An 18,326-nucleotide genomic window follows, 5' to 3' on the forward strand; every position below is an offset into this window, starting at 1 on the left:
GTTTTTAACGATATATGCGAAGTCGGACTTCGGTTTTTTTTTTTTTTTTGCTAAACCATTGTTAGAAAAACAAGTTTAGAAAACTTTTGATTTTATTAATATGGATAACTGGACCCGAAGTGGGCTGTCTACGTACCCCTATCGGGATCAATCTAAACGTAGTTCGATACAAGAGAATTAACTGTAAAAGAGTTTAAGGTGTAAAGAGTTCCAGGACCTCGGAACTGGTTTTCCCTTTGAACCCTCGAGCTGATAGACTCCATTCCGCACTTTGCGGGTAATTCTATACGGGCCTTCCCAGTTGATTCCCAGCTTCTCTGCATTGAGCTCTTCGGTGTTCTCATAGACCTTCCGAAGGACTAGATCACCGACTGACAAGGGCCTACTTTGGATTTTGGAGTTATAATAACGGGTTACTGCGCTCTGGTAGTTTTGGATCCGAACTGAGGCCTGATCTTGGCGCTCATTGATCGTATCAAAGGTATCATGCAAAAATTCCTCATTTTCCACAACTCGGAGTGGGTTTAGCAAGGTACGGACTCCAAGAACTTCTATGTAAGCTGGGACTACGACGTCGACTCCGTAAACCAAGGAAAAAGGTGTTTCATTAGTGTCCCGGCGGGGTGTTGTTCGGATTGCCCAAAGAACGCCCTGCAGTTCGTCTGGCCAGCGCCCTTTGCGAGAATCGAGCCATTTCTTCAAGTTAGCTAATATGACTTTATTCATTGCCTCGTCTTGTCCATTACCTTGCGGGTAACGAGGAGTTGACTTATTGAGTCGAATCTTCCACAACGTGCAAAACCCTTCGAACTGCGAGGAGATGAACTGCGGACCCTTGTCGGTGATGATTTCGTGAAGAACGCCGTAGCAATAGATTATGCTTTTTAGCACGAACTGCTCTACCTCTTCACTCGTTACTTTCGCGTAAGCCGCTGCTTCTACCCATTTAGAGAAATAATCAGTAAGAGCGAGCACGTACTGAACTCCTCCTGGGCCCCGATGTAAAGGGCCAATGATATCCATGGACCACCTCATGAACGGGTAAGGTGCGGACACCGACGACAGGAGCTCGGTAGGCTGATGGATTGATTGAGCATGCTTTTGGCATTTCTCACAAGTTCGAGAATAGTTTTCGCAGTCTGTGACCATAGTAGGCCAGAAAGAGCCTTGCCTTTTGATTTTGAAGGCCAGAATCCGCCCTCCGGAGTGATTCCCATTGGGACCGTCGTGAACAGCTCGCATTAGCATCCCGGGCTCTTCACCAGCAACACATGTTAGGTAGGGACCAGCTACACTTCGGCGTAGGAGTATTCCTCTGTAGATGCAATACTGTGCGCTGACAATTTTAAGCTTCCTGGCTGCCCATTTGTCGGCTGGGAGTTCTCCTTTTTCCAGGTAAGCCCAAATCGGGCTCCGACAGTCTCCTGCCCCCCAATTGTTAGTGCTCGTACTGCTCGAAGTGGAGTGTGGGATAGCAACTTGGTCGCCAACTGGTGAGCTCGATGATTCCAGAGTTTGATTTGTTCCTAGCTCGACCAGAGGTGGTTGAATATCCATCAGGGTAGGCGTGACGGGAGCTGAGTCCTCCTGTGGCAAGGAATCCAAAGCTGCCTTGCGAACTGCCTCTTCAGCAGCTAACTTTTTTTTTCATTGCCCGGGTGACTATATTCGAGCTCTCCAATCGGATGCTTGGGAACTCGATGACTTCGATGGGGATAATTCTTGTCATTGCTGGATCCGAAGTTGATGCCAGAGCTGCTAATGCGTCCGCAGCGGAGTTTTCACCTCGTGGGATCTTAGTGATTTCAAAACCCTCGAACTTAGTTACTAATTTCCGAGCTGCGGACAAATAAGCTTCCGTATGACTATCCTTGGTCTCGTATTCTCCTAAGAACTGGTTGGTGACCAGCTGGGAATCACAAAAAGCTTGGAGCTTTTGTTGTTTGATGCATTGAAAGCCAAGCGAAATGACTGTTCGATTACTTCTCCAGTGGGGGAGGTGAGACGGACCCCAATTCCTGCTCCTGATCTAGAGGATGCTCCATCTACATACAATGTCCATGGGACCTCAACACTGTCAATGACCAAAGAAGCTAGTGGGAGTTCAATCAGAAAATCTGCCAGCACTTGCGCCTTAGCACAGGTTCGAATCCGGAACTCGATGTCATATTCACTCTGCTCGACAGACCATTTGGCTATCCTCCCAGACTGGCTTGGACTATACAACACCATCCGAAGTGGTTGCGTCGTTGCGATTACGATTGTATGAGATTGAAAGTAAGGTCGCAGTTTTCTTGCCGAAGTAACTACTGCTAAGGCCAATTTTTCCATCATAGGATATTTGGACTCTGCCCAAGTAAATGACTTACTGACATAGAAAATTGGTCTCTGCTCCCCCCCTTTCTTCCCGGACCAAGACTCCACTTACTGCGCTGTCCAAAACAGCTACGTAAAAGAAAAGTGGCTCTCCGAACTCAGGTTTATCCAAGACCGGAGGTTCAGACAGGTAGGCTTTCAGCTGGGCAAATGCTTCTTCGCACTTCGCGTCCCACAGGAAGTTCTTTCCCCCTTTCCTCAACAAATGGTAGAACGGGAGGCACTTGTCCGTAGACCGGGAAATGAAGCGGTTGAGGGCTGCGATCCGTCCGTTAAGATGTTGCACTTCGCGTAAAGTCCTAGGAGAACTCATAGATAAGAAAGCGTTAATTTGCCTCGGGTTCGCTTCAATCCCTCGTTCTGTGACGATGTATCCTAGAAATTCCCCGGATGGGACTGCAAAGGTGCACTTCGTGGGGTTAAGCTTCATCCCGAACTGGTTCAAGATGTCAAACACTACAAGAAAACCTGTGTTTTGAGACTACTATTTGCGACCACATTAACGGTCACAAATATTAGCGACTGTTTTCTGACCCTTTTGCGACTTTAACACCACTATAAAAAAAGTCGTCGCTAATTCGTCCTAAATGTGCGACTAATAAAGATAGTTGCTAAGTCGTTGCCCATTTGTGACTAAATTAAGACTACTAAAAAAACACTATAGCAAGAGTCGCGAAATAGTCACAAACAGCGACGAGTTAGCGACTATCCTTTAAGTCGTTAATTTTGGTCGCAAAATCGTCACAAAATTGTGACGGAGTTGCAAGATGCGAGCGGGCTTCCATTGACTTCACCAACATGTCGTCAATGTAGACTTCCATGGTTTTTCCGAGCTGATGCTCGAACATTCGGTTTACCAGTCTCTGGTAGGTTGCTCCGGCGTTTTTTAACCCAAAAGGCATCACCTTGTAATAGTAAATCCCGCGGTCCGTAATGAATGCGGTCTTTTCCTGGTCATCCGGGTTCATAAGGATTTGGTTGTAACCAGAGAAGGCATCCATGAAAGACATCAGCTCATGGACTGAAGTGGACTCAACTAGCCTGTCAATATGTGGAAGTGGAAAGCTGTCCTTGGGGCACGCCTTATTCAGATCGGTAAAATCAACGCAGACTCGTGATTTTTCATTCTTATTCCTGACTACCACTGTGTTTGCGAGCCATTCATGGTATTTTACTTTGCGTATATGTCCTGCCTTTAGCAAAAGTTCTACCTCTTTGTTAATGATTTCAGCTCGCTCAGGACCCAGTTTCCTTCGCTTCTGCTTTATAGGTCGGAACGTCGGATCCAGATTCAGCTCGTGTGATATCACCTCCGGACTGATTCCGGGCATTTCGTATACAGACCACGCAAAGGTGGTCATATTGTTTTTCAAAAAGGTTATCAGACTGGCGCAGAGCTCGCCATCCAATCCAGCTCCGATCTTGATTTCCTGATCTGGAAACTTATATTTGATGAAAATGGACTCGGTGAGGTCGCCTTTTAGTTGCTTCCAAACTGGATTCTTCAGGACCTCGAGCTGTGGTTGCTATTGAACCAGGATCTTGTGACTCGCGAGATAGCAGCTCCTCGCCGTCCTTTGGCTCCCTAGAATCTCTCGAACTCCTTGCGGGGTTGGAAACTTGACACACTGATGGTACGTTGAGGCTACTGCCTTCATTTGATAGAGCCAAGGTGTTCCCATAATAACATTATAAGCCGCAGGTCGGTCAAAGACCGTGAACTCCACCATTTTTACCACTCCTTGAGTGGAGACCGGTAGTGTTATTGTGCCCAAACGACATCGATGTCTCGCTCGTGAACGAGACCAAAGGTAAGGGTGGTCCCACGATGTGCTCTCTTCCGATACCCATTCTAGTAAGCGTCTCGAGGAATATTAAATCCACCAAACTCCCAGTATCTATTAGGATCCAGCATACTTCGTGGTTCGCTACGTCTAGCGATATGACGAATGCGTCGTCGTGCGGAGTATCTAGTTCCTCGGTTTCTTTCTCGGAAAACGTGACTTGGGGTAAATCACTTGTCGTGACCTTAATTCGCTTCGGTTGAGGGCTCGTGAGCTTCCTCTGATGGTCTTTGATTGCTGTGATGGAGTTTTGAAAAAGGCGCGAACCCCCCCCCATTATGACGTCGATCTTTTTAGGGGCTTCGTTCTCATCTGTTTGCTTTGGTTTTTTCAAGGGTGGAGCGTCCTCATCCACTTCGGAGGTTGATTTCTGCTCCAGCTCTTCGATAGTTACGTTCGGCATCTCTCCGGATACGTACTTCTCTGCGAGAAGGTGCATCATCTTCTTTCTATCCCGAGTTGAATGGCTATTAGTTTTGTGGAGTTCGCAATAAGTATCCTCATCTCGAACCCACTTGTTACTTGGGAGTACTCCGCTCTTGGAGCATGGCGAAAACGGGGGTTTGGAAGGTGAATTCTTTGGAGAATTCTTCTTGGGAGATTGATTGACTGCGAACGTGCTGGGTCCGGACTTCGGAGTCGTAGGCGGAGTCTTTTTAGCAGGTGCTTCGAACCGAGGTTTGCCTGCCGGAGGAACTTTATGTTTTAGGGTGGCGGCGGCCTTGTCTTCCTCTGCTATTATTCAGTTCGAAGCCCGGTGTAATGCATCTTGGATGGTTGGGAACCGATTTACGGTTAACTCTTCGCAGAAACAAGATTCGTGCCAAAGGCCATTTTTTAGTGCGGCCAGAGCAGTCGAGTCCGAGAGTCCCGGAATCTGGACCTGGATTTCCTTGAACTTTGTTATATAGGATCGGAGAGATTCTCCGACATTTTGGCTCAAGTTCCAAAGCTGAGCGTCTGTTACTGCGGTTTCAATTAAGCTAGAATACTGCTTAATGAATGAGGTCGACAGCTCCGTGAAGTTGTTTATGGAGCCAGCTGCTAGAGATGCGAACCAAAGCAGAGCTGGTCCGCAAAACGTTTTTGCGAATAACTTGCAATATCCAGTGTCTGCTTCATGAGGCTCGAGGTCCACGCGGCTAGCTGTTAACAAGAAAGTCTTAAGATGACTGGTCGGATCTCCTTTTCCTTCGTAGCTCGAGAACTTAATTTTGCCGATATCTTTGATGCAGACTCGGGCTACTTGGTTAGAGAAAGGAGTTCGCTTTGATTCTTCAATCACCCGAAAAATATCCGGTGCCGAAGTGGTTGCACTATGCATCACAGATCGCATGTCTTGGATTTCGCTCTGCATGCGGAAGATCTCGGGGTTGGTGACATAACCATGAGTCGGACTGTTTCCGCCCACAGGGAGAGGAAGACGAACTGGGACTTTGGAGGATCCAGCAACATCGAGCTGAACCGGAGTGTGGCTATCGCCGATCAGCGGTGGCGCTGCTTGAGTACTTAGCTGAGGAAAAATGTTCGATCTTTTACAAAGACTCCCCTCATACATATTTATACTGACCAATTAATTACCCAATTAATGCGTAATTAATTTTACACGATTTTTGCCTCCTAATTAATCCACTTGAATGCAGGAATCTTTGACCAAGCTCGAGCTGCGAGCTGACTAATGCGTCGCCTCTCCGCGCTCTCTTCTTCTTTCTGGGCCTGATGGGCCGACCAGAGCTACACCCTTGGCCCGTTTAGCGTGCCCGGCCCAGGCCCTTTACCTGTTTTCCGAGATGACGAATCGTGGGTACAACAGCAACCACACTCATAAACGCTATGTTTAAACCAGTCATGCCCTAAGTCACCACCATTCAACACTTTATGACATGCTATATGTGGTTAGTAACTAAATAATAGTAGGCTGTTCATTAATTTACCAAGTAAATTGTTGGACTTTATATGAAAAAATCCTATGGTGTGGTTCAAGCTTTTATGTGCAAATATCACTACATTTCAAAGTGATTGTTTCAAAGCTCTCATAGACCTTTACTTGTTGTATTCTATCTTTTTATCTTTGGCTTATGGGGAAGCTTTGTTTTGTAATCTTTTAAACTTTGGGATGTTTGATCTCCCTCATTGTTCTGGTTTGGTTTGAATGAATGAAGTCACCTGTTAAAGAAACAAAAAAAACAAAAAAAAAATCCACAATTTACATGATGGTAATTCTTAGACCTATTTTTCCTACAGTTTGATATTATTTTACTATTATTTGATTATTGAAACTGCCTACTTTGTTTTTTATACTCCATCTTTCATATTTAGTAAGATACTTTAGAAATTTCAGTTTATTAGAGTTTTTCAAATTTCTATGTGTAATGTGTAATTTAATTTTGCTTTCATATTTTACGACTGTTTAAAATTTACAATATTTTTTCTATTGGTTGACTTAGTTTTATTTATATAGTAAATGATATAGAAGATTTCGACCAAAAAAAAATTGTTATATATTAGAAAATAAAATTAGGTTCATGAATTAGCTCTTATGGCTTAATTCATAAACTGTGTTGGGAAAAAAAATTCAAATTACAGAAACATTTGTTAATTTAGAAATAAAAAGAAGAGCTCATTTTGCTTTTATTCCATCATAGTTTCACCTCTTTGGTGGTCTTCAAACGTACCTATTCCATGATAGTACACGTTTTGGTGGGTCATCAACCTTTCTTCTAAAGTATATCCCATCTAATTTGGCTATCCATTCACGTAGCTGACCACATTTAGGAAACACCGTGATTCCCTTTGCTTTATATGCTGTAAATTCTGTAAACGAATTCTCAAATCCGAAAAAACAAATCCATCTTGTTCCTTTGCCAACTGCCTCATGAAATTCAATGTTATAAGGAACGTCATTGAATTTTAAGTCTTTGATGCGAAGATCGTCACTTCTTGAATGGCAACGAATTTTAGGATATATTTTGGACCAAGTTGGTTACGAATCACTACATGATTTGTCTTGCAAGCTTGATTTTGCCTTGAAAATGTAGCAAGAACTAGAATAAAAAATATGAGTTGATTCATTTTTCTAGAAGATCAATAAATCTCATAACGTGTAGTATTTTATAACTTTGTGGAAGATGTTTTTTTTATTACTAAATAATTTTTTGGTTGCTTTACCTTCATTTGAGGACAAACTTAAATCAATGCAATTTGTGGTGAGAGGAAAGTAGTATCGAAATATATTGTTGGTCATTAATTAAGATCAAACATTTAACAAAAGGCTTGGAAATGTTTTATATTTCATCAATAATGTGTTGAGTAAATTTATTGATTAAAACACACGCAATAATAACACAAATAATTTTGCAATAATTTTAAAAGTAAATTGCCAAAAATGAAAATTCGCATGTGTTTTTAAAAACAATAGGATACTAAATTGATCTATCATCTCATATAAATTGTAAAATTGATCAACGATTACTTGGAGTTCAAACTCATATGCATATAACTAGTTAATAACATATAACTTATATGTATCACTTTATGAGTTTTTATTTATAGAAAAAACAATTTAGGAGAGTATATTTCAACTTGATTAAGACGAGCTTAATTAATGATTATCTTGCAATTCTAACAAAGCCAATTAATATACCCAAGTTGAACCGTAAAACAAAACCAACGAACAAGCGCCAGCTATGAAGGCTTAATGAACATTCAAGTGAGCGATTAACGAAACTCCTTTCTCATTAGTCTTCAGCCTCAAAGTCGTGGTGCTAGTAGAGCCGTGGAGGTAAAGGTGAAAACTTACAAAGAAGAAATTCGGCTATAGCCAACTTAACTTAAAACAGGATAATGTTCTACGCTGAGTTGCATTTTTTGGATAAGAGAGGGTTACGGCAACCATTTGGAAAGCGCGCAACCAAGCTATGTTCTCTCCTAGGATTGCTTATAGTTGGAGACAATATTTTTTATTTTTCCAGCTCTACTTTCTGTCTTAAAAGTGAAAATACTGAGTTTTACATCTTGAACGAGAGAGGATTGCGACACCGAAGAAGTTTTGACACATAAAAAATTATCTATTTGTAAATATTTGTTTGAAAAATAAAGCTTTAGTTTCCTTTCATTGCAACTTACAAGCGTCAAGTAGGAAAATGTTCAATATTGAAATTAACTTATTTGATAATTATTTTTGTTAGAGTTCAGTACAAAATAATGGTCCCACGAAATATCATTTCAACTCCTGACGTAAATCGAACGAGATCCTAAAGTTATTGATTAATTAGTCATAAATAATATTAAGATTTTCTATTCAAAGTTCTTCCAGTTTGGTTACATTCTATACTGATTTTAGCTGTTTTTATTTTATAAATTTTTTATAACTCATGAGTGATCCTAAAGACTTTCTAGGCCCAAAGATTAATTTATTAAGGTCAGGAGAAACCATGTTAAATTTCAAACTCCCATGACCAATACTATTCGAACCCAGGTGACGAGACTTTTCTCTCTTTACCACTGGACCAAAGCGACTTGGTCTTTATTTTATAATTGTCAATCTCTATAATTGAAATCATGGTGTTAATTGGGTTATATTAAACGTGACGGTTAAATTTTTATATAGCGGTTGTAAAAAAGACAGTTTTTAAAAAATGTTAAATATAACAGAGGAAAATACAATACAGTAAAAAAGAGTGGTTGAATATTTAGCTTGATTGATAACATTATAACGGTCAAATAATGTAAGTTATATTTCTTCTATTTTATAAAAAATGTCATTCTAGATATTTTTCTTTCTTTCACAAAGAATGTCGCTCTACAATTCTAATGTGTTTTTATACTAATTTTTTTAAATTATCCCTTAATCCAAAGTACATTTTTGTTGAATTTAAATCATTAATCACTTATTAAATAGTGGCAAACATGTATAATTTTATCTTTTTTTTTTAATTATGTGAATTGTGTCAAAATGACATTTTAATTGAAATTAGTTTAGTTAAAAAGGAAAAATTTGGAGTAATAAATCATTATTTAATTCATAATATGAAAAATTGATATAGTTAAATAAATTATTTTTATAATGATAATGAATTATAATAGATTGCAATAGTAAATTATTATCAACTATAATATTCTGTTATAAATTATATATAAAAAAATAATATTATAAATTTAACTAAATTATAAAAAATATTAAACATGAAAAATATGGAGTAATAAATTATTATCTAATTCACAATATAAAATATTAATATAGTTAAATGAGAGTATATTCACTACTTCTCTCTCTTTTGTCTGATGAAAGAATCAAATGTCATAGACAAATAGCCAAAGACAAAAAAAAAAAAACAGTGCAACCTCTATACTGTTGAACCATTGTTTCGAACTCTTTTAGCCTTTGGTTGATAACACATTTAAGGACGGTTGGAGATTCAACCATTCGTTTGGTTACCAATCGGATGAAACGAGTATTTCAAATAGGTGGGTACTCTACCACCGCTAAATGGTGAGTTTAGTCAAACAAACCACTTAGTCAAAAAAGCGGTTAGATGATTAAATGAGGTGGTTGGCAATCGCCTAAAAATAAGTGAGTTTGTGACCGCTTTGTTTACAAAATGGGCGGTTGAAAATTTTTAATTATTTAATATCTTTTATTTTCTTAAAAAATATATGTGTATTTATGTTATTTACTTAATTTAAAATGAAATTAAAAATTTTAAGTTATTTATGTTATTTTTATACATTAATATGTTTACCAATCATAACTATTATTTAATTTCTCATTTTAATTCAATCAATTTTTCTCTTTCATATTTTCTAACCGCTTACTCTACATTCGCTAAAGAACAAACTAGGAATTTTTGCCAAATATGCCATATTTTTTAAAAAAGTTTCCAAATGTGCCAAATTATTTTTAGTTTTTTTAAAATGTCATATTTGGCATTTTGGTATCAATTGTTGTCCACCAGAACGGAAAAAACAAGTCAAAAATGACTATCATGGGTTAAAATTGTCCACAAAGGTTGAAGTTGTCTATCAAAGAGGTTAAAATTATCTATAAAAGTTGAAGTTGTCCATCAAAGGGGTTAAAATTGTCCACGAAGGTTAAAGTTGTCGACTAAATGCCAAAAATGTTGTCCACCAATTGCCATCGGTATGGCACATTTAGAAGACTCAATCGATTATGGCAGATCTGGAAAGAAAATCTACTGTTCATGGTACATTTGATAGTTTTCTCAAAAAACTAACTGCCTCATTTAAAAGATGTTTTAAAAAATTTAGCCGCCTCATCTTTACTAGTCTATTCAAAACTAAATGTCTTCTACAACAACTCAAAATCAGTTTTAGCTAGTCATACAAACTATGATACAAATATACAAAACAGATTACGAAATTATTGTTTAACTAATTTATGATGATGATTTAGTGGCTGGAAATTAATTGTAACAATTAAAATCAGTGATTGGGAAAGAAAAAGGTACAAAACCGCTGGAAAAAACATATAGACATACTAAAATATACAATTACAAATAAACAATTTATAAAATTTCTACCGAAAAAAAACAAAAAAGGTATAAAGAAAACCACTAGTTTTTTTTGTCGTCTGATAGTTACAACGGAAATCTTTGGAAAATAAAAAGTCTAAGAGAAAATTCAAAAACAAAACCAAATGAGGAAAGGAAACACTGCAAGTGCTTGATAATGAAGCCAGCAAGCTCTCCAAGCACTATGAATTGCAGGAAACCGTCGAAAAGGACACCTTATTCTTCTGCAGCAATTTGTTCTTGGAGCCAAGAAGGACCACCTGATGCCAAGTATGATTGAAATCTTCCATCCCGTGTCACACTCTTAGGAATAGATGAAGCCACTTGATTAGCAGCTCACCCCACTTGTAAGCAATCCCAAGTTACAAACCCAACACATAATTGATGAAGTTCCTATAGCATAAAACAAAAGTGAGGCCACTCTTGAGGATTAGTGATTGCGTTCAGTACATGTGCACTATCAATGGCCATCACCACCCGCTCTACCTGTAAATTTCGTAGAGCTTCCACTGACCATAGCACACATCGTAAACCAGCACCACAGGCTGAGTCCATACGTGAAAACGCTTCTCTCGCATGGTACAACACTTGACCACAAGTGTGACAACCCATTCTGCGGACCCCACTAGTCCACCGCTAGCCGCTCCAACGGACCGTCAATGGACCCTGCTAGCCCACCGCTAGCCGTCCCAACGGACCCCAAGCTGGCACTGCAGGGCATCGATCCTAACCCCTCACTGTGGACATCCAAATCCACCAGTAGGTTATTGGTGCGCCAGGCGTTCCTCAAACCCTGGTCCCCCACCCTTTAACAACTTTCCCACAGGACAAGCTGTCACCAATTGAGCCTACTGGTGGATTTGGATGTCCACAGTGAGGGGTTAGGATCGATGCCTTGCAGGGCCAGCTTGGGGTCCATTGGGACGGCTAGCGGTGGGCTAGCAGGGTCCACGGACGGTCCGTTGGGGCAGCTAGCGGTGGGCTAGTGGGGTCCGCAGGACGGGTTGTCACAACAAGCATCTCGCACAATCCATGCCCCACCAAACATAGAGGATGAATTTATCCATGATAGTGCAATATTACATTTGACAACGCCTGGGGGAGGCCTACTCCATCGACACTCCATTGTCTGAACCTGTCTATTCCATTTGGACTCCAACTGCTCCTCGCTCTGTTGAGCCTCTTTCCACTGCAAAGCGTCTTGAAAACACTTTTGTAACTACTTCTTGGACATCACCCTGTTTTCCTTGAAAAACCACAGTATTCCTATATTTCCATATATTCCAAAGCAACCAAGGGATCACATGTCGAATTTCTTCCGGAACCCCTGAATCTTGGATCACCTCCATGAGATGCTCCCAATTTTTCTCAACATGAAGATTAGAGAAACCTCCCATAGGAACTGGGATATTAGCTAAAGCAAAGGCTTGACGAGCTACATGGCAGCCAAAAACCGTATGTCTGATAGTCTCCACCTGGCAACCAGAAACTAAGCAACGCAAGTCCATTGCAATCCCTCTTAAGCCAATCTGTCTGCCACTGCTAATGCTCCAGATAGCATTCTCCATAAGAACATTTTAATTTTGGGGACCTTCTTTAACCTCCAGATCTTTGCTTTAATCTCGTTGGATCTAATCATCGCCTTCAGCTTCTTCTCATATATAGTAGGTAAGGTTCTTAACAGCCAATACCCACTTTTAACTGTATACGCTCCAGCCTTATTGTAAGGCCATATAAAACGATCCTCTCTCCCGTCCCTTATCTTCATTGCTAAGATATGTGCTTCATCGGATGGGGGGAACAGTTCAATAACTTTGGATACATCCTATTGACCACTCATCGGGTCTCTCAAATCGGCGACCTTTAGATTGACATTGAAAAAAGTTTGAAAGCGGTATGGAGCCCGGGGGTGTTTCTCCTGTATCCATTTCTCTTGTCAAACCAATGTCTTGCAACCATCACCAATCACTTTAAGTAACCCTTTTTTCAGTAACTCTCATGACCCGTCTATGTAAAATGCTACACCACACATAAGACGGACGAGAGCCAACCCCACAGTCCACAATCGTTTTTTTTTTAAGTATCGATTTTTTTAGAATCTTGCCACCAAGGACTCCGGATTATTAAGCATACGCCATGACTGTTTAGCAAGGAATGCCTGATTGAAGTCACTTAAGTCCTTGAACCCTAAGCCTCCTTCACTTTTGGCTGTGCATAGCGTTTTCCATGCCACCTAAGCAATCTTCCTCTGCCCTTCACAATTACTCCACCTGAACTCATCATTGCACTGGTGAGTTTCCTACAAAGATTCTTACTCAACCAGAAACACGACATTGCATATAATGGTAAGGCCATTGCAATAGATTTAAGGAGAACTTCATTACCTCCTAACAAGAGCGATTTAGCAAACCAACCATGGAGTCTACCTTTCAGCTTATCCCCTATTAAAGCTAACAGAGCTTGTTTAAATCCACTAAAGCATTCTGGCAAACCCAGATACGAACCATTACCCCCTTCTTCAGTTATACCCAAGATATTCTTGACTAGTTCTTTTGTCTCATCTGACCCTTACTCCCAAAAGTGATTGCTGATTTAGCAAATTAATCACCTGGCCGGTTGCCCTCCCATATAAGTTCAGACAATTCAACACCTCCTCACACTCCTCCTTATTTGCCCTACAGATGAAAATGTTATCATCTGCAAACAATAAGTGCTGCACCGAGGGACAGGACTCATTAAATTTGAACCCTGTTAAGCGTCCCTGATCCTGTCTTCTTTGCATAACATGTACCAGAGCCTCCGCACATAGAATAAAGAGAAATGGGGATAGAGGATCACCCTGTCTAATCCCACGACCTGATTTGATGAAGCCATGACTGCACCCATCGATAAGAACCGTGTATGAGACAAATCTAACAGAGGACATGATCCATTGTATCCATGTGCTATGAAAGCCCAGCTTCACAAACATACATTCAAGGAAGTCCCATTCAACGCGGTCGTATGCTTTAGACATATCAGTCTTGTTGGCCACCATATCCTCATTGAATTTGGAATTAGTACGCAAGGCATGAACCACCTCATGTGCAATTAAAATATTATCGGAGATAAGTCGGCATGTCACAAATGCCCCTTGGGTGTCAGAGAACAACTTAGGAAGGCACTTCTTCAGTCTAGAGCATAGTATATTGGATACTATCTTGTACAGCACATAACATAGACTAACTGGCCACATATCAGGCATGGCATTAGCATTTATTTTCTTGGGAATAAGGTAAATCTGCGTGTGTGATATATGGAGTGTTTATCGGTTTTGAGTCTTTGTTTTCTCTCTTATTTTATATTTTTTATTGAATCAAAGTGCATTTTTGGAGTCTTTTGGTTCTTTATCGAGTCTTTCAAGGTTTTAGGACACTTTGGAGGAAATTGGAGGAAAATTAGTCATTCTGGATACAAACAAGCATATGAGATGGATGTTGGTTCATGTTAAAACCCGTCTACAACAGAAACCCGCCTAGCTGAGCAACAAAGTCTAAACCAGCGAGTTTTACGTTAAAACCAGCGTACTAGAGAAACCTGCCTACCAGAGAAACCCGCATGGCTGAGCGACGAAGTCTAAACCGGCTAGTTTCACGTTAAATCCCGTCTATATGAGAAACCCGCCTTGCTGAGCAACAAAGTCTAAACCAGCGAGTTTTACGTTAAAACCAGCATACTAGAGAAACCTGCCTACCAGAGAAACCCGCATGGCTGAGCGACGAAGTCTAAACCGGCTAGTTTCACGTTAAACCCCGCCTATCTGAGAAACCCGTCTGGCTGAGAAACAAAGTCTGAATCGGCAAGTTTCACGTCAAAATCCGCCTACCTGAGAAACCCGCCTGGCTAAGAAAATGTCCTAACTAGGCCATTACCTTTTTACTTTATTTTCAGAACTCTATCAAAAACTTTTTATTTGTTGGGAGAAAAACCCTAAGTTTTATCATACGCTTTTCTTTCTGCAACTTGAGACTTTTTGTAAGGCACTCTTTTGGGATTCTAGAGATTCATCCTCAGTGACAATTTGGAGTAGATTTCTAAACCCTTTCTTATTATTTCTGCAATTTAATCATGTTTTCTTCATCTATGGTTTTTGTTTTCTCTTTTGCTATGTGTGAGTAGTTCTCCAATTGGGTTTTAGGGTTCCAATTAGGAGATTCAATTAATTGATATTTTAATCATTGTTTGGAGTTCTTAATCCTTAGGTTCTTTGATTCACATGATCTTAATGCTAAAATAGGACTGATCACCTTGTTTTAGACTCTAGGCTTTTCTATGCATCAAAAGTGTTCGATAGAATGCCTGAATGAGTGTGAATTAAGCAATGTATTTCTAGCCTGCGAAAGTTGATGTTAGGACGTATTGTGAACTTAATGAACTTGATTGTAATGCGAATTTGGCTAGGAGGTTGCAAATGAAAGTTTAGCAAACTAATAGTCAAGTTTAGTTTATAATGCCTTGAAAGAGGGTTAGTATATTATTGTGTTCATGTTCTAGAACGGTTCTTAATTATTGAATTCCACATTTCACTTTCTCATTAGTCACTGATCTCTGAAATATCCTATGACCCAATGTTTTAATCTTATAAGTTAATCGATTTTATTTATTTGCATTTTTATTTACAAACTTGAAAACCAAACAAACAAACATTCATCTGCTTTAGCTATTTACGACTCTGGCAAACCTTTAGTGTACCATTGGTCTTTGTGGATTCGACCCTGTATATACTGCCTTGCGGTTGATTACTCAAGCAATCAGTGTGGTTCTAATCCTCCTAAGGTAAAGAAAAAAAAAAAATCCGTTGATGGATAAATCATAAATTTCCCAACATTTTATGTCGAAATATTATTATTATTTTTTTTTGGTTATTTTACGGGATATTCTGGTACAGAAAGTTCCAATAAATCGATGGTCTTTGAATCACACAGAGAGAATAATGCGTATTACTCAGAACAGAACAAAGAGTCAAAAACAAGCTCCCGTTGGCACCAAATCCCAAGAAATGTTGTCTTCCATGGCAGTTCCTATGAATGGGTTTTTCCTAAGCTTCCCGAAACCTCATAACTTTGTTGTTTTCAAGGGCTCCAGAGTATCTTTGTATGGATCCTTCTCGGTTTCTCACCTCTTCAAGCCTCCTTCTTACAGGTTTTTTTATACTTCTTGATATATAGAAAGGGGATTTCGAATTTTCCAATAGGTTTTATAATCAAATAGAAGCAAAAGATTAAGTTTTTAGTTTGCGGAATCTTGTTGAAACAGTCTGAAATGTTAAGAAAATGTTGTGTAGGTGTTAGATACTAATTTGACTGGAATTAGCAAAAAAAAAAACGTTTTTTTTTTTTTGGTTTTGAGGTATGGCTCTCGTGAACATATTTGGCTTGTCGGTTTTGTTTGCTTTAGCATTTGATGTTCTTACTGTGTCAGGGTCAGGGTAAGAAGCTTTCAGAAAGGAAATAATGACTCAGCAAAGCCTCAAGATAGCGAAGATGAGAAATCAAATGTCAATGAGATGCTTAAAAACGAAAAAACCGCAGGAGTTTCTGTAAAGAGAGTCCCATTCATAGCAAAGTTAGGTATGGGGTTAGGATTGGCTCTGGTTGTTACAGTAATATGTGTAACCTTGAAGGGCTCTGGTGGTTCACCTTTTGAGGAGGTTAAGAGTCTTGCCAAAGCTTCATCATCATCTTCACAAGGCTTTACGTTTAATGCCTTTGGGAACAGGTTCATGATTCCAGGAAATGCACCCGGGTTAGCCACAAAACTTCCTCTAGATCGAGTTACCTTGCTTATGAACCTGTTTGTGTGTTTATGAAAAGACCCTTTAGTTGCTCCTCCGGTGCCTTCTTTTTGCAGATGGGTCTACTTCTGGTTGCTAATGGCAGCCGGGTGCGGGCTTTTTATTAGCGAAGAGGCGCTAAATATATGGGTCTGTGCTTTTTGCTGGTACTTTTGTTTCATCTTCCAAGTTCCAATTGGTTCTGCTTGGTTAAAATTGCTTCTAGTGAGCTTTCATTTTGATAAGAGTTTCCTCTAAATGTGTATGTCAGGTTGGAATCACGTTGGCCCGGATGTTAACTCTGGATGGGACGTGGCAATCCTTTGTTGAGTCTTTCTCTCGGAATGCTCCTTATATACTGTCTACAGTTTCATGGGTTTACTGGTATAAAAAAGCTATATATCACTGGTTAAAAACAACATAGCCCACATGATTCGTAACAATCATCATCCAGCTTTATTCTTTGTTGTCTTTGCTGCCAACTTCAATATAATCGGTAAAAGGGGGGTTTGTATAAGCGATATGATACCTTTTTACCTTGGGAAGCTCTTCAGACAAAGTGGAGCTTCAGATGATGTTTGTTCAAAGGTTAATCCATTCTTGTTAATTATTTCCCAATTAAAAATATGTATCCAAAAGCTGATTGTTTGTATACATTTTTTTGCATTGGTACTGGTCTTTTTATATAAAGCTGGGAATAGGTAAAGAGAAAGCGATGAGCATTACTCAGGCTGTTCAAAAGTATGGTAACCTCTCAGGTTTTGGTAAGTTACAAATGAAATGCAGTGGAAAAGATTTTGTAGATATGTGATGAATGTCTATATATTTATTGTCTCCTATGAATGCAGTGGAAAGATTTTCTCTGGGAATGAGGAATCCTACAGCATTCTTTGCCGGGGCTCTTGTAAGTGTGTTGCGTAGTTGATGATTCAATATGTAGCATATGGTTACCACACCTATGATATACATGAACCTTTACAGGGAATATCTCCAGAGTGTTTCTTTGCAGGAGTTTGTTGTGGCGGCTTGATTACTCTTCCACTTCAGGTTTACCTGCTTTTCTTTTTTATATTCTATTTCGATTTCTTTTTGTAAAAAATGGGATACTGATTCCAACAAATGTTTCAGCTGGTGATTGGGTTTCTCCTTAGAGAACGCCCCATGTTTGCTCTTGCAACAGTAGCAACTGCAGTGGTGAGTAGAGTAAGAGAGCGAGAGAGAGAGAGAGAGAGAGAAAACTGATGTAAATTGCTTTTACACAAGTTTGAAGTTTTGGTTCCTATACTTGTGCAGGGAATATGGACGATCTTCCCTTATGTGGTGGCTGCATCCACGGCTTTGTTCCTCTACATTCGCAGTCGCTACTCCAGCAAAGATTAGCTCTTCTTGTTACTACTACTCAATATAGAAAGATGTAAGATCATATAAAAAAGATCAAATATAGTACTCAGCCAACCAATACTAATGGCCTATGTTGTTTTAGAGTATTATGTTCAAAGAATGAATATACACACTAACTTGCTCAATTGACTTTTCCTAGAAACACTGTTTTGTGTTTTGAATTGTGACATTTCTTTACTATTATAAATCGATTTTATTCACCTGATTCTCAGAGTATTATACAGATCATTTTCGTTTAGTAAGAATTGTATTTGCCTTTTATGTAACCATAATAGAGAAGGCATCTGTAGTTAGTTCACTGATCACTGGAAGATGCCTTTTCTATAACACAAGTAAGTCTGTTGATTGTTTAACAGAGTCATC

At 39.5% G+C, this 18,326-nt stretch overlaps 1 protein-coding gene across 11 annotated transcripts; it reads left to right on the plus strand.

Moving 5' to 3' along the window:
- The first annotated feature begins 15,631 nt into the window (after positions 1-15,631).
- On the plus strand, positions 15,632-18,105 carry LOC104732449 (uncharacterized). 11 transcript variants are annotated; one of them, XR_758853.3, is made up of 10 exons: positions 15,632-15,931; positions 16,211-16,534; positions 16,640-16,712; positions 16,834-16,946; positions 17,066-17,150; positions 17,254-17,326; positions 17,411-17,466; positions 17,557-17,609; positions 17,691-17,756; positions 17,856-18,105. XR_758853.3 is itself a non-coding variant. In XM_010451997.3 (10 exons), exons 1-10 carry the CDS (start codon positions 15,723-15,725, stop codon positions 17,940-17,942), a joined length of 1,152 nt encoding a protein of 383 aa, XP_010450299.1. In that variant the 5' UTR covers positions 15,632-15,722; the 3' UTR covers positions 17,943-18,105. The 11 variants fall into 11 exon arrangements, 4 of the variants coding, with proteins under 4 accessions (XP_010450299.1, XP_019088978.1, XP_087334671.1 ...); XR_015574584.1 differs by having other exon boundaries at positions 17,264-17,326; positions 17,544-17,609; XR_015574585.1 differs by having other exon boundaries at positions 17,264-17,326.
- The last annotated feature ends 221 nt before the right edge of the window (positions 18,106-18,326 follow it).

The sequence above is a fragment of the Camelina sativa genome, chromosome 12 (genome assembly GCF_030686135.1).
Source record: "Camelina sativa cultivar CO46 ecotype springtype chromosome 12, ASM3068613v1".
NCBI classification, from domain to species: domain Eukaryota; kingdom Viridiplantae; phylum Streptophyta; class Magnoliopsida; order Brassicales; family Brassicaceae; genus Camelina; species Camelina sativa.